Below are 16,658 nucleotides of genomic sequence, written 5' to 3'. Positions count from 1 at the left end.
AAGTGGCCAAAAATCCCCCTTGGACAACAAAGAAGCATCTCAGCTCAAGACTCGAAGATGAAAGGTCATTGGCCACGAGTGTGTGCTGCAAAAGAAAAGGACTGCAATTTAGTGGCTTTCTTCCTTAAAAAGCCTGCTTTTTCACACAAGTTTAGGTGCGTGAAAGAGAAAGCAAGAAAATACAGAGAAAGGACAGGAAAGAGACTGTAACCGTCAATGGTGGGAGTTGTTAGAAGTGGGGACAGGGCTGGCCAACAAATGACCTGCAGAAAAGACAGCAACAGAGGACAGAATCCCAGTGCAGTGGGGGGATGGCTATGCCAGCAGCCCATCCAGAGATGTTTATAGCTCCTGAAAGCAACTGCTGTGCATGCGTATGTGTGTGTGTGTGTGTGTGTGTGTGTGGTAAGTGAGGGAAAACAGGCTGCTTTACCTCTGTTAAATGCCCTTGAAAGCATCTCCATGGTTATGAGTGAGACAACCAGAGAGGAAAGGGCAAATGAATACACAGTGAGCAGCCCAGCAGGCCTCCATGAAACCCTGAAGCTACCCCACAGGCCTCCCTGGGTCTGTTCACAGAATACCAGTTCCTTAGAAAACTGTGGGTGGAATTAAAAGCTCCATGGATCAAAAAGCTTGAAAAACATCAGGTTAAGTAAAGTTAAACTGGTTTCTTTAGTATCTTGTTCAGTATTCTGAAGTGAATTGTGGGCCACCAAAAGAGGGGGCGCCATATGCAGAATCCTCCCAACCCTGTTGACCAGGAAGCATGGCTCATGTTGAGCTACTCACCAAATGAGCTAGTGCTCTATGGGATGCATTGCTCTGTTTTTTCTTTTCTTTTTTTTTTTTTTTTGTTTTTGTTTTTGTAAAGATGCGATCTCACTCTATTGCCCAGGCTGGTCTCAAACTCCTAGGTTCAAGCCGTCTGCCCACCTCAGCCTCCCAAAATGCTGAGAATACAGGTGTGAGCCGCCACGCCCAACTCTTTGCTCCTGAGAATAACAAACAATGGAATCTTAGGAAGATGATGTTACCCTTAAAAGAGAAAGCAGTTTCCGATTAAGGATCACTGGAGCTAAGCATCAGTGGCTCGGTACAACGGCTCATCTACCCTGTGGAATATCTTAACACTCACAGGGGAGTTGTTGAAATTCTTTGCATCTGCTGAGTTTGAGGTGGAAACTGTAGATTTACATCCTCTCAGCCACGTTCTACATAAATGAATCTCAGAGAAGAGATCTGGCCATCCCTCTACCATGGGCCACTTAAGAGGGGAGAGACAGTGACCCAGCAAATTCAGTTGACTGGGCTGGGAACTTTCAGATGGTGGATTTGGTAGTTTAAACTGAGATTTATCATTAGAAAGTAGAGACAACAGATGAAAACCAATCAGCATGGTATTTGGCATATAGTCAATGTACATCAAATGTTGACAGAATGAAAAATGAATTGCAGTTCAGAAGAATTTTTTTCTTGCTATTTCAAAGAACTAATTTCTGATCAATATACGTTGTCATAGATTTTATAAAGCTGATGAATTCGAATGGTTTCAGCAGTGTTCTCCAATTTTTGTCCCTAGGGATTTCTAGTGAAGTCCCTCTGGGTTTAAGTAAAGCATAGGTGAGACCTTCTGCTCCTCAGCTTTTATGTGCAGAATCTCACAAAGTGAAATTATAGGTGATTATAAAATTCATCGCTGTCAGAAGCCAGATGATACCTCCCCGTTAGGGTAAGAGCTGCTATCTTCTCAGCTGAACCAGTAAGCTGAAATAAGAACAAAATACAAAATGAGATACTTCTTAGCCACCTGATCTGTTCTGTTATACTCACTTATTGTAGACAACTAGGTTAAGCTTTGGTTTTCAACTTAATTTTCTCTCCAAAACGTCTGGTTTCTCTCTGCAGCAATTTTGTATGTCGTTATTTGTCATTGCCTAGTATTGATCCACTACTTCCTTCCTGGATCTCAGATAATTCCGCTAAACCCATGCCCCTGCCATGAATCCAGCATTTTCTGGAGTTCATGTTGTCAAGTCCCCTTATACAAGGGAAATACACTAGAGCCTCCTCTGTCTCCCATATTCATTAGATAGCTGCACACTGATGCATGAATGGAAAAGATATGTTTTCTCTGACTGGACTGTTAGCTTTTTGCACTACCAGTCAAGTATCTATCAGAACAACTATAATGAAAACTATAAATCTCAACCTGAGGGAACAGTTAATGTGAAGCATTTTCTTGTTTGTTTATTTTGTTCTGTTTTTATGGTCTCCCAAGCTCTAGTGTTGCATTAAGATTCAGGACATGAGCTATTGTGAGGCTATTGTAACATCATGGGTTGTTGTGTTAAATGTTTACATTTCCATTCAACTTGACTTTTCCTCTCACATAACCTATCCTTCGGAGAAGTGTCAAACATTGACAGCATAGAGAAAATTGTGGCCCACACATCATGTCAACAGAACTGTGTTCTTGTTCTGATGTATAATTTGTAGGTTTTAGAGTGAGCACTCCCTCAAATTCTGCAGCACAAAATCTAGAAATGATGAGAGATGGGAATCACATCTGTGAACAATGGCAAAGACAAAGAATAGTAAGTGGGAAGTGACAAAAAAAAGTCTACTGTTCATTGTGTCAGTGGCCCCAAAATCCTAGAGACTTTGAATGATTCTGACAAGTTAAAACATATTGATAATGACAATGTACATTATTATCTATCTGAAGGGTACAAAAATGACTTCAGAGAAGGCTTTTTAGCCTATGATTTGCTGAACACTTTTGCAGAAAAGATATTATATTAAAAATGCCCAATTTGCAACTGCAAGTGTATTATTCTACCTTTATAGAGCAGTAGAACAATCTCATGTCAAACTTCAGTGCTGCCCCAGAGGTCTTATCTAAATAGTTCTATGTCCCAGGCTCCAGATCTCTTCCTTTCTAGTTCTCCTGAAGATGTCAGTAAAGGGGCATCATAATGATTTTCCTGGGCCCCCATGAGAAATTAAATTAAATTATAAATGGGAGCCTGTCATTATTATTGTTTTTCTGTGTGTCTAAAATAGTTTGTTTTATTTTATTTTATTTTATTTTATTTATTTATTTTGAGATGGAGTCTTGCTCTTGGCTCACTGCAAGCTCCACCTCCTGGGTTCACGCCATTCTCCTGCTTCAGCCTTCTGAGTAGCTGGAACTACAGGTGCCTGCCACCACGCCCGGCTAATTTTCTTGTATCTTTAGTAGAGGTGGGGTTTCACCGTGTTAGCCAGAATGGTCTTGATCTCCTGACCTCGTGATCCATCTGCCTCAGCCTCCCAAAGTGCTGTGATTACAGGCGTGAGCCACCGCGCCCGGCCAGCTTGCTTTAAAAACAAAAACTATTACTGAAAAAAAAAAAAAATGTGCCAATGAGATTGTTGAAAGATTAGCATTAAAAATTAAAGTAGGGGCCAGGCCCGGTGGCTCACACCTGTAGTCCCAGCACTTTGAGAGGCTGAAGCGGGCAGATCATTTGAGGTCAGGAGTTTGAAACCAGCCTGGCCAACATGGAGAAACCCCGTCTCTACTAAAAATACAAAAATTAGCCGGGCATGGTGGCACGCGCCTGTAATCCCAGCAACCTAGGAGGCTGAGGCAGGAGAATCGCTTGAACCTGGGAGGTGGAGGTTGCAGTGAGCCGAGATCACGCCATTGCACTCCAGTCTGGGTGACAGAGCAAGACTCCATCTCAAAAAAAAAAAAAAAATTAAAGTAGGAGTTTATGCATGTTAAAAAGCTTCTCTCTGAGATACCAGGACAATGTAACTATCCAAAGCAATGCATCCTTTGGAAGACTAAGTCACCAGGTTTTATATTCTTGAAGAATGATTTTTAAAGAATATAAGCAAATATAGCTTGGGCACGGTGGCTCATGCCTGTAATCCCAGCACTTTGAGAGCCTGGGGTGGGAGGATTGCTTAAGCCCAGGAGTTCAAGACCAGCCTGGACACAACACAGGGAGACCCAGTCTCCTCAAAAAAATCAGAAACTTAGCCAGGGCTGGTGGCACATGCCTGTGGTTCCAGCTACCTGGGAGGGTGAGGCTGGAGGATCTCTTGAGCCTGGGAGATTGAGGCTGCAGTGAGCCAAGATTGCACCACTGCACTCAGCCTGGGTGACAGAGTGAGACCTTGTCATAAATAAATAAATAAATAAATGCAAATATAGTATATAAGGAACATAAAGTTTAGCAACCCTAAAATAAGGAATATATATGAACCATCAAGTCTTATAAAGATGTAAAAATATTTCCCAAGGAATCTGTTATTATTCAATATAATGGCAACTGCTGTAAAATCATGTACATGAGTGGTGCTCACTAGGTTTTGCAAACATTTTAAATTGTTTAAATTGTACAAGTGTTTTTGAAAATATCTCCATGGATGTATTCTGAAATCTCCAAAATGTTCCTGGACAGTAAAAAATTTTTATTTAATGGGACTCAACAAGAAGGGAACTAGCCAAGGGAAATACCTACAATTGCACCAAAGCAAAAGTTAACTCAATTGAACATTTCTGATTTGTAAAAAATTGCTGCTGACTTTAAAAGGTGAAAATAATTGCTTCAATTATTAGAATGTGTCCAAATATATATGTGTGTGTCCAAATATATATATCTCTCTATGTATAGAGAGAGATTTTTTTTTTTTTTTTTTTGGAGATGGAGTTTTGCTGTGTTGCCAGCCTGGAGTGCAGTGGCCCGTTCTCCGCTTACTGCAAGCTCCGCCTCCCAGGTTCAAGCTATTCTCCTGCCTCAGCCTCCCGAAATACTGTTCCTGATTTGGATAACCTTTGCTTGAGAAAACTTTATTCTTCTTCACCTGTATAATTTATTCTGGCAACTTCCGCATGTGTTTTCCTAAAGCTTCTTCCCTGATTGGAAGGAGGTTTAATATTTTGTTGACACATGCAAACTTAACAGCTCCTATGTGAAATATTTTCTACTTTTGAAGGTGTGAAACTGGTTAAAATGTTTTAAAACTTTTCCCTTAATTGCAAAGGAAATGTATGTACATGTTAGAAGATTTAGAATATATAAATAAGCCAATAAAATTAAATAAAAGTTCTGTGTTGACACTTTTTGATGTGTATCTTTCCATATATTTTCTGTGCTGTGCACTCACACACATACACACATGCATCCAAATGGAATAAACTGGTGAAACTTTGCACAAAAACACATAAGCCAAAGTAATAATGATTAATATTTGGTAGTGTGGTTTACGAATGCATAATGCTTGATATGAGCTTTCCTGGAATTTTAAAGGTAGGTGGAACCCAAACCTTTTTCAAAATTTTACTTTAATGCTATTAAGTTTGTTTGAATTGTGGTGGTAATGCAAATGTCATTACCTTGAAATCATTCTTTCTCAAATGATAGAGTTCTCACAGTACACGCCAGGAACGTACTGATGGGATTTTATTTGTGTGCTTGTTTGTTTTCATTAAACTGTTTGAATTAAACTCTTAGAATCATTCTTGATGGTTTGAATCGCCATTACTTAAAAAGTAATTATTATTATTTCTGAAAATATCTCCAGTAATTACATCTTCACTTGATCTTAGCCAAAAGGCCGAGAAGCGATGAATAATTACATCTATAGGAAAAAAAAAATGAACACCAACTTTTAGCACTGCTTTTTTTCCATGTGGTGGAATGCAGAATGTTTATTGTTCACTTATGTTTTACATCTGTATTTTTCAGTGTTTCGCGAAGAGCATATATTGATTTTTATAATCAGAAAAAGAAATTCATTAAAAAGAAGTAACAATGACTGAACCATTTTCACCTGATACAGAACTACATGAGAACCATGAGTTCCAGAAATAACAGACCTATTTTGTTTTGCTCAGTGATACATCTTTGAGGTCAAACTCCCAGAGTTTGTGCCGTCTCTTAACAAAACAGCATGAGTGGGAATCTGGTTTTCCTTTTTGGGTAAAGTTTCTACAAAGCTTGCTGATAAAACTCATTTTACTTTTGCAAAACAATTCCCTCACTTTGGGAGCTAAACAGAGATGAAGCTGATAACGGGACTCAGTTATTCAACTTTAAAGCAGAAGCTAGGGTCATAAAGACATGGAGACCTAAAATACTCTTCCAAAGTACAGTCGCATCCAGCTAAGATAACCCTTGGAAACGTTTGCTGAAAACGTGCAGTTTGTTCATGCGTCTCTTCCATGTTGGCCCTTTCCACCTTCTGTCAAAGCCACAGAAACTAGGGGAAGGCCAGGGAGCAGGTTCAGCTCATCTTCACATGAATTCTGAGAAATTATTGAGAATCAAAGAAACCTCAGTGAGACGTTAACAAAAAGTAATCTGAGTGACATGTATGTAAAAGTCATTGCAAAGCACACTAGCTGCTAGACATATCCGGGAAGCTACCACCACCAATGCACTCCCTTGACAGAAAACCAGGACACCTCTTAGATGAGCTGCTTCTTTAGTGGAAAACCCTTATGTAATTTTAATTGACATCAATGCAAATCAGCCTGTATTGAGTGAGTGTACCTAATATATGCTTAATACTGAAACAAGTTGAAGTACCTCTCATAGACCCCCCCATTGACTTTTCGTCTGACATCCCACACAACCAGCTCCAGCTTTGATGGAAGTCACACCATCATTCTAATGTTCTCTTCTATTTTTGATTCCAGCCTTGCAAGTCAGGATGAACTGGTGAAGATAAGACTTCTTTAAAGTACAGGAGAAATCTATTGGCACAGAATAAAAGCACTAATGTTTATTAGAGTTGTGCAAATAGCTGTTGTACTTAGTTCCGTCAACATTGCTTTTTTTTTTTAATGATGACAATTCTTCACATAATTGCCAAACTAAAGCAAAAGAAAACTTTCTCAATCTTTATGATGCTTTCATCAGATAACCAATATAAAGTATCTTCCAGAAGACTCTGTCTCCTCAGACTTTAGAGTTTGTTCTAGGGAAGTGAGAGATAAACAAAGATGGCCTTAATAAATCTCTCTAACGTTATAAATATACAGTTTCTGGTTCTTTTTCCCCTTGGGGCAGTGGGCCAGGTATCATCAACAATTCAGATATTCTGGCCTTTCTCAAAAATGTCATTACATTAAGAACATTATGACTTAGCAAATTGTTGGAGAAAATTAGGATTTTTTTTTAGTAGTTCTGCCATCATTAAAAATCAGCTGCCTTCTGGGGAAACTGATGCCACACCTTTGATCAGGTGTTGAATTTGGACTGAAAAGAATCCCCCAAAGAAGGAGATGTTTGCTTTCTAAAAAATGAAGCTCCAGGGAGGGTATTTAAAACTGATTTTTGGCAGCCATTAACAAACAAGCATGATATAATTGTGTTTGGGGCCAGGAGTGTTTAGAGGGGTTTTTGTTTGTTCTATTGTTGAGAGTTTAGAGGGAAGGAGTCCCTGAACTGCCGTTACCCCTGCATTGGTTTGCTAGGGCTGCCCTAACAAAGTACCACAGACAGGTAGATTAGAAACAACAGAAATTCCTCACAGTTCTGGAGGCTGGAAGTCCAGGATCACGGTGACGGCAGGGTTGGTCTCTCCCCACGCCTCTCTCCTCTGTGTGTCTCTGTCCTCATCTCCTCTTCTTATAAAGACACCAGTCAGGCCGGGTGCAGTAGCTCACACCTGTAATCCCAGTACTTTGGGAGGCCGAGGCGGGCGGATCACAGTTCGAGACCAGCCTGGCCAACATGGTGAAACTGAAACCCCGTCTCTTCTAACAATACAAAAATTAGCTGGGTGTGGTGGCGTGTGTCTGTAATTCCAGCTACTTGGGAGGCTGAGGCAGGAGAATTGCTTGAACCTGGAAGGTGGAGGTTGCAGTGAGCCAAGATCGTGCCAGTGTGCTCCAGCCTAGGCGACAAGAGCAAAACTCTATCTCAAAAAAAAAAAAAAAAAAGACACCAGTCATATTGGATTGAAGCCCACCCTAATGACCTCATTTTAATTTAATCATTTCTTTAAAGACCCTATCTTCCAATATGGTTGCATTCCCACCATATTTATGATCCTTTCTCCAAATATGTTACTGGGGGTTAAGGCTTCAGCATATGAATTTGGTTGGGGGGCGGGTGCACAGAGTGCAGCTCCTAACAACTCTGATTCAAGGTCTTTTCACCAAATCCATAAGCCCTTTGCTTTGTAGTGGTCAGAAGGGAAAGAGAGGAGACAGGAAGATATTCATGGCTTTTCCACAAGAGCTGACTAGCTTCTGCAGCAAATGTTTTTGTTTTTCCCCTCCTTCAGTACGGGATAGCTAAAAAGTCCACTCGGAACCTTGAGAGCACTTTGCTTTCTTTCCCTGTATTTCTTTGTTTCCCCCAAAGAGAAGTGTGCCTCTGTCCCTCAGCATATGTCAGTTAGGAAACCGCTCTCCTTGTGTTTGCATATAAGGGATGGGAAAGAGCTAGTCAGTGAACTTGGCCAATCAGAGGCTTTGTAACTGGCAGGTACCTTGGAGACCACCAGCCACCTGTTGTGCCCCCAAAGTATACCTGACCCTTTACCAAGCATGACATGTTCTCTCATTTACTCCTCCTAACATCCCTGTGAAGCAGGTACTGTTGTCAACCCTAGCTTGCAGATTGGGACAAGGGAATCTTGGGAAGTTTGGCCATTGGTATAAAGCCCCAGAGCTGAGTACACTGTGGAGCAAGGATTTGAACCCAAGAAGTCTCATTCTAGAACCTTTGCTCTTAATCTCTTCTTTTTTTTTTTTTTTTTTTTTTTTGAGACGGAGTCTCGCTCTGTCGCCCAGGCTGGAGTGCAGTGGCGCAATCTCGGCTCACTGCAAGCTCCGCCTCCCGGGTTCACGCCATTCTCCTGCCTCAGCCTCTCCGAGTAGCTGGGACTACAGGCGCCCGCCACCACGCCCGGCTAATTTTTTGTATTTTTAGTAGAGATGGGGTTTCACCGTGGTCTCGATCTCCTGACCTCGTGATTCGCCCGCCTCGGCTCTTAACACCTTTCCCTAGTCTTATTGGTAGAGAACTGTATGTAGAGAACTAACCATATTTTTCTCAGCACCCAGTATCGAGAATTGTCTCAGGGGCTCCCCGAAGACCTAGCTTCTGGCTCCAGCTCCACTAATCATTGCTAGCTGGTCTTGACATAGTAAATTAACCTCTCTGAGCTTGTATTCCATATGTAAAATAGGAGAATTGGATTATGGCCATGTTTCTCAAACTTTTAGGCTAGATCCATAAAAAGAAATACATTTTATTTGGCAACCCAGTACACACACACACACACACACACACACACAAACTTCATAACCAAAACAAGTGTTTAATACCAAAATATCCATCCTTATTACATGTGAATGCCCTCTGATATTTTCTATTCTATTTTCATGATTTTTAAATACTAATTGTGACCTATTCTGTTGGATTTGTCAAAAAGCTGAACTAGGTGACCCAGTGTAGACTCCTGGAATCCTAAAATCCTGTTAATCTGTGTAGATGTCTGTTTGGAGCTTCTCATATCTTGAATGCATATTTATTTTAAACAAATGAATATCACATATTACAGGGGACAGCATCCTTTTTACCTCTGGTATGAGTTAACTGCATCATGGAAATAATAATTACTTCTATTTATTGTGTACCTCCCATGTGCCAGGGCTTTAAAATGCAGTATCTCCTGTAGCCTGTAGGTGGTAGGTATTATCTCTAATTTACAGATGAGGAAACTAAGGATCTGATTAAGTAATTTGCTCAAGGCTCCGTAGGCACCAAAGCTATTTGAACCAAGGCCATTCTAATTCCAAAGCCCTTACATTCAACATTCTTTTCAGAGGAGGGTATATAAAGGGGTTTAGAAGGAGAGGTAAAGTCTAAAAGCTACTGCAGCTGCACATAATTTATTTCCTAATAGTTTGCTGTCCCTGGCAGAAATGACTGTCCTCTGGGGTCTGAAGCCACCGCTGCAGCAATGATTGAAATCACCTGGGAAGCTTAAACAATTTCCCCCTGCCCTCACCCAGGCCATCCCCCGACCCATTAAATCAGAATTGCTAGGGGTGGAACCCAGGCCTTAGTGGTTTTTAAAACCCCCAAGGTGGTTCTAATGTGTAGCCAAGGCTGGGAACCATTGCTCTGAAATCTCAGAAATTAAAGAGCTGTAAGGAGCTTTTCTATTTTACCTCCTGCAAACAAGATTTACTAAAATACTGCTTAAAGCTCTTTAACTGCTTCCACAGAGCTGAAGTATAGAACCTTTGCTGTTTCTTTGGAGCACACATGAAAATCTGATAAACAACCTTCTATCTGCTTTTCAACACCTAGAGAAATTAGAGAATGCTAAGGATGTAGATGAGGAGATGTTTAAAGCAACTGTGGTATTCTGGAGAATCTAGCTCTGAGATACTTCATAACTCAGCTCATGTCATTTTGTTTTTTATTTTTTATTTTTACTTATTTACATATTTTTTCAAATAGGGTCTCACTCTGGCGCCAGGCTGAAGTACAGTGGTGAGTCACAGCTCACTGCAGTCTCAAATTCCTGGGTAATTCTAATTCTCCCAGGATTGGAGTCTCCTGAGTAGCTGGAACTACAGGTGCACACCACCACAGCCACCTCATTTTTTACATTTTTTTGTAGAAGTGGGGTCTTGCTGTGTTGTCTGGGCTGGTCTCGAACTCCTGGCCTCAAGCAGTCTTCCCGCCTCAGCCTCCCAAAATGGTGGAATTACAGGTATGAGCCACCACACCCAGCCAGCCAGCTCATGTAATTCTGAAAGTCATTTTTGTATGAATGGAAAAGTCAGTTGTTGAATTAGCAGAATTGAGTGTGACCTGTAGCCATAGGCCAAGCGGACTGGGGACAATGTAGAATGCCAACAAAGACTAAAGTCACTATCAATATGATAAGCATCACATTTTCTTAAAAAGGGCCAGGTGCGGTGGCTCATAGCTCTAATCCCAGTACTTTGGGAGGCCAAGGGGGATGTCTCATTTGAGGTCAGGAGTTCAAGACCATCCTGGCCAACCCCGCCTCTGCTAAAAATAAAATTAGCTGGGCGTGGTGGCAGGCACCCGTTTTCCCAGCTACTCAGGAGGCTGAGGCAGGAGAATTGCTTGAACCTGGGAGGCGGAGGTTGCAGTGAGCCGATATCGCGCCACTGCACGCCAGCCTGGGACAGAGTGAGACTCCGTCTCAAAAAACAAAAGGGTAGGGGGGTTGCCTCGGTGAAAGATTTCCACTTTTTCACATGGATTATGGTAACTGTGGTGAAACCAGGAAGCCTCGCCCAAAGCATTTTCCCACAGGAATAGGATGATGTCATTTTACTAACCTTCCGGTCTTACCCAACTTTATGCCGGGGTTATTGCTGTGTGTGATCTATTTGCCGTTTGAAATACAAATGGTCAACACTCAATTTCACTGTCTTCCATGAAGGAGTCTTCAAAATGGGGGCTGTGCCATACTGCTAGGTTTTTTCCACATCTCAAGCCACAGCGTTAATAATGTTAAAAAATCTGCATTTTTCATACTTCAGACAGTAAAAGCGCAGCATTACCATAACCAAGAACAAATGCATGCTATTCTCAGAGATGATTATATGTTTCTTTTAGACCCCTTGACAGATGGCAGGTCCTGAATTCTCCTGCTTAGGCCAACATGGATAGAGGTGCTATGCATCTGTTCTGTCTGTAGTAACAGCCCCCGATGTTTGACTGCTTACAGAATGACGTGGCCGCACTTCTGAAACCCATATCAGAAAAGATTCAGGAAATCCAAACTTTCAGAGAGAGAAACCGGGGGAGTAACATGTTTAATCATCTTTCGGCCGTCAGCGAAAGCATCCCTGCCCTTGGATGGATAGCTGTGGTGAGTCCAGGTGCAATGTTGCCTCTTCACCTCATCACACGTTTGGAGTATTTAGGAGAACTCGTAGCTTAGCTACTACCTTCATGCTCCTTGCACTGAAGGAAGCTTCTTCCTAGGCTGAATGCATCCGCTTTCTCCTACCCTGTTTAAAGTTCAATGCTTTCTGTTCTGAGATACAGTAGAAAGTGTTTTTATCATCCTTTACAAAGCAACATGTGCCTCCCACTTTCAAGTCTCCGTTGCTTTTCTTCTTCTTTAAGGCATTTTCTTTCTTATCCTATTTTTTTTTCCTTCTATGCTTGGGTGACGGTCCTGTTTTCTCAGTCCCCCAAACCCGGTCCTTATGTCAAGGAGATGAATGACGCAGCCACCTTTTACACTAACAGGGTCTTAAAGGACTACAAACACAGGTACGTACCTTCCTTTACCCACCCAATTTTCAGTTGATTACTTGTTAGACATTTGTCCCTAAAACTCAGTCCAGTTAACTACTGATTCCTTTCCAAGGCTCTACACTAATGTACTATAAATTTTAAAGGAAAATCTAATCTTTGCAGATAAAGTCAGGTGGAAAGTGGAATCAATTATCCAGATAATATATGGGTTTTAGAAAGTCCGCCTTAGTTCTCTCGTAATGAATAAACTCTCCCCCACTTGAATGCATGTCACTATCTTATGTATTCCCACAATAATCAGAGAGCTTGGTGATGGAGCAACCCTATATGGTACAGAACCTTTACATGGATCAAAGTAGAGTTGGAGGATGAGCTATAGAAGAGAGGAGGAATCAGGAAATGAAGTGTGAATCAAGAACAGAAATGAGATGAAACAACAAACCAGAGCAGTGAGAAGGAAACCAGAGACTCAGTTAATATGAAACAACTGGGGTGGAAGCAGGGATACCTGTAAGACTAGCAGCCATTCAGAGTGCTGCTGAAAGTATAGATGAGCCTAAACCAAGGGGCTTTGCCCGGTGAACCAGCGTGAAAGGACCTTGCGTTTGACAGCACAAGTAACAGATCCCAGAGTAACTTAAACTGGAGTCAGAACAGAAAATAGGCCCTAACGCAGACATGGCAGAGCTGAAGAAATGTCCAGGAAAATGTATCCTAAACTATTTAAGGGATATCATGAGATTCCTCCCCCTCTGATAAGGTCATGCCTTGTACTCTAAACAGCTGGCTAAATGTGATGTGGCTGGTGCCTAGGAACTAAGGGAAGAGATGAGGCAAATATAAGAGCAACAAGGTTCTACCTGCTTCTGGCCCTGGACTTGAGAGTGGATCTCCCTCTGAGCTCTTAGATGGCAGCAACAGAAGTGACCATTGGTCAGCAAATGCAGAGGAACCTGGGGACGTCACATGTGTTGACCCAGGCTGTTCAGGTGGAAGGAAATTAAAGAACCTGCATTATTGGATTATTGCTTCAATTCACCTTCTTTCTTTTTTTTGAGATGGAGTCTCACTCTGTTGCCAGGCTGGAGTACAGTGGTGCGATCTTGGCTCACTACAACCTCTGCCTCCCGGGTTCAAGCGATTCTCCTGCCTCAACCTCCCAAGTAGAGGGAACTACAGGCACGCACCACCACGCCCAGCTAATTTTTGTAATTTAGTAGAGGCGGAGTTTCACCATGTTGGCCAGATGGTCTCAATCTCTCAATCTCTTGACCTCGTGATCCGCCCACCTCGGCCTCCCAAAGTGTTGGGATTACAGGCATGAGCCGTCATGCCTGGCCTCAATTCACCCCTTTATTTTACTAATGCAGATCTGAAAATTAGAACCAGAAGAAAAGGGTCTACAACAATATAAGACAAATTTTATATGGAATATAGAAAAATTGCATAAAATATATAAATACCTAGTATACTTCCAGGCCATTAATTAATATTACATATTCAAAATTTTCATCACTTTTTTTGTAGATTTTTTAATTTTAAAAATATTGAGTAGATACAAAAGAATATTTATAAAATACACACGAGATGTAAAGGATTACAATACAAAAAAATACCTATACATCCATCCCTCAGGTTAAGAACTATGTAACAATATTTTTTTACTATAAAAAGCAGGCCAGGTGTGGTGGCTCACACCTGTAATACCAGCACTGCGGAAGGCTGAGACAGATGCATCACTTGAGGTTAGGAGTTCATGACCATCCTGGCCAACATGGTGAAACCCTGTCTTTACCAAAAATACAAAAATTAGCCATGCGTGGTGGCAGGCACCTGTAATCCCAGCTACTCAGGAGGCTGAGGCAGGAGAATCGCTTGAACCTGGGAGGTGGAGGTTGCAGTGAGCTGAGATTGCACCACTGCACTCCAGCCTGGGTGACGAAGTGAGACTCTATCTCAAAAAGAAAAAAAAAAAATGGAGCCATATCCAACAATTCCACTCCTAGATGTATTTCCAAAAGAACTGAAAACATATGTTCACCCAAAATCTTGTACACAATATTCATTGTAGCATTATTCATAATAGCCAATAGGTGAGAACAACCCAAATGTTCATCAGCTGATGAATGGATAAATAAAATATGGTATATCCACACAGTAGAATATTATTTGGCCATTAAAAAAAAGAATGAAGTATTGATACTTCATTCTTTTATTCCGGCAACAGCATGGATGAACCTTGAAAATATTGTGCTAAGTGAAAGAAGCCAAGCACAAAGACTACGTATTGTATGATTACATTTATATGAAATTCCAGGATAGTCAAATCTATAGAAACAGAAAGTAGATTAACAGTTGCCTAGGGCTGGAGAAATTTAGGGAAAACTTAAACTTTTTAAAGTTTAAGTTTTTTTTTTTTTGAAGTTTTAAGTAATGATTCCCTTTTGGGGATTAATTGCTAATGGGTATAGGGTTTCTTTTGGGGGGTTATGAATATGTTCTAAATTGATTGTGGTGGTGATTGCTCAACTGAGTGATAATTCTGCTGAGCTAAACTATGGAATTGCACACTGGAAATGGCTGAAGTATATGGGATGTGAATTATATTTCAGTAAAGCTGTTATATTTTAAAAAACAAAAAGAAAAACAAACAGCCATTGTATTCCCCTCACAGAATTTAGTCGTTCCAGGTTGCTTTTAGGAAGAGGAGCTTTAGCAGACAGAACTCCTAATTCCAAGGCCTTCAGTGCGCCTCTTTTCCTCTTAGGGGCTCTGTCCACCCCGAGAAAACTTTGGTTAAAACAATTGTGCTCAGTTACAGACTTTTTGCATCAAGGCAATTGTGCCCCATGATATGCCTCCAAATGTTGCCGTGTTGTATTAGAGACTTTAGAACTGTGCGACACGCATGAGAAAGGCATCAGAAATGCAAGGTGGTCTGTTCTTCTGACATAAAAATAACATTTCAGAAAAGAGCAAGTTTCATTTCCCAAACCTGGATATCATATGACAGCATGAACATACACCCATGGTGACTTCTTTTGTTCCAGATATACAGACACACACCTACACATGCCAGTTCAGGACAGCTCAAGCACTACCTAGGTTTCTGCCTTTTTACCTTCCACCCTTGCAGACTATTTTAATTAGTATCTTAGTTCATCAGCTCCTGTCCTTCTCCCAGTCCCTCCTTGAGTATATGTTGGGGCTGTGGGTGTGAGGGGTTCTCCCCATGTAGCAGCATAGTCAAAAGGGTTGGGCTTTTCTACATGCTTTTGTTCGCAAAGAGGGTTCAGTATTTGCCCCTCTGTGTTAACTCTAGCAATTCAGTAGAAAATGTACTTGCAGTAGTACCAAAGATGACTCAGTTAAGCTCAGTGGACCACCTCAAGACTGTACAAGAAGCTGAAGAAATGCAGCTGGAAGTGCAAATGCATTCGTTTTACTGCTAGGAGTAGTCAAAGCACTCCCAGGTCACCCTTGAGCTTCTGAAAGCAGGCTAAGCAGCATACTCCACACCATGCAACACCCATTTACCGGTGGACTCAAGCCCGCAGTGCCGTCTCTGTGTCGCAGTCATTTGTGAGTCGCTGCTGCCCATTGGGCAGATAGGACCTAGATAGAGGAGTAGAAAGGCAGACTTGCCTGAGGTTTAAACAGGACTGTGAGCAGCGGAATTAGTATCTGTGCAACACTTACCACCAGCTTGACTGCTCATTGGCTGTTTTTCTCTTTCTTTTTTTTTATTTTTTTTTGAGACAGAGTCTCGCTCTGTCACCTAGGCTGGAGTGCAGTGGCACGATCTCAACTGACTGCAATCTCCGCCTCCCGAGTTCAAGCAGTTCTCCTGCCTCAGCCTCCTGAGTAGCTGGGACTACAGGCATGCACCAGCACGTCCAGCTAATTTTTTTGCATTTTTAGTGGAGACGGAGTTTCACCATGTTGGTCAGGCTGGTCTCAAACTCCTAACCACGTATTATCTACTCGCCTCTGCCTCCCAAAGTACTGGGATTATAGGAGTGAGCCACCCTGCCCAGCCTGGTTCTTTCAATATATGAATAGAGCAAGTCATTTATTTTAGCTTTATAGAGGTGTGGCCTCTCTGAGTCATAATCATTAAAATTCACATTCCCCTACCATAGCTTCTTCCAGAGTATATGAAAACTGAAAATAGGTTTGCAGCTCCTAATGTGTATTTGGGTCCTGCTCAATTTGTTACCCCTTAAAGACTGATTTCAGGTAAAAGGGCATGATACTCTTAGTCCTTATTATAAGTTTTGCTAGAACGTTCTTCAAGTCAAAATAATACTGCATTGGTTAAAAAAAAAAAAAAGAATTTGCCCATATAGACTTGAACTTCATCCATTGTTAAATTTTTTAATGGAA

At 41.4% G+C, this 16,658-nt stretch overlaps 1 protein-coding gene across 3 annotated transcripts in view; it reads left to right on the top strand.

Annotated features, from left to right (window-relative positions):
- CAP2 (cyclase associated actin cytoskeleton regulatory protein 2) overlaps positions 1-16,658 on the top strand; it is a 162,589-nt gene that overhangs the window by 99,142 nt on the left and 46,789 nt on the right. For 2 of the 3 annotated variants that reach the window (XM_055264096.2, XM_055264095.2), the window contains 2 exons: positions 11,734-11,877; positions 12,202-12,287. The exons of the other annotated variant lie outside the window; for it this stretch is intronic. In XM_055264096.2, the coding sequence (XP_055120071.1) occupies positions 11,734-11,877; positions 12,202-12,287 (230 nt within the window). The remainder of the gene's footprint in view (positions 1-11,733; positions 11,878-12,201; positions 12,288-16,658) is intronic. 3 annotated transcript variants of the gene reach the window in all.

Source organism: Symphalangus syndactylus, chromosome 23, assembly GCF_028878055.3.
Source record: "Symphalangus syndactylus isolate Jambi chromosome 23, NHGRI_mSymSyn1-v2.1_pri, whole genome shotgun sequence".
Classification (NCBI taxonomy): domain Eukaryota; kingdom Metazoa; phylum Chordata; class Mammalia; order Primates; family Hylobatidae; genus Symphalangus; species Symphalangus syndactylus.
This window is presented reverse-complemented; position numbering and strand designations above follow the sequence as displayed.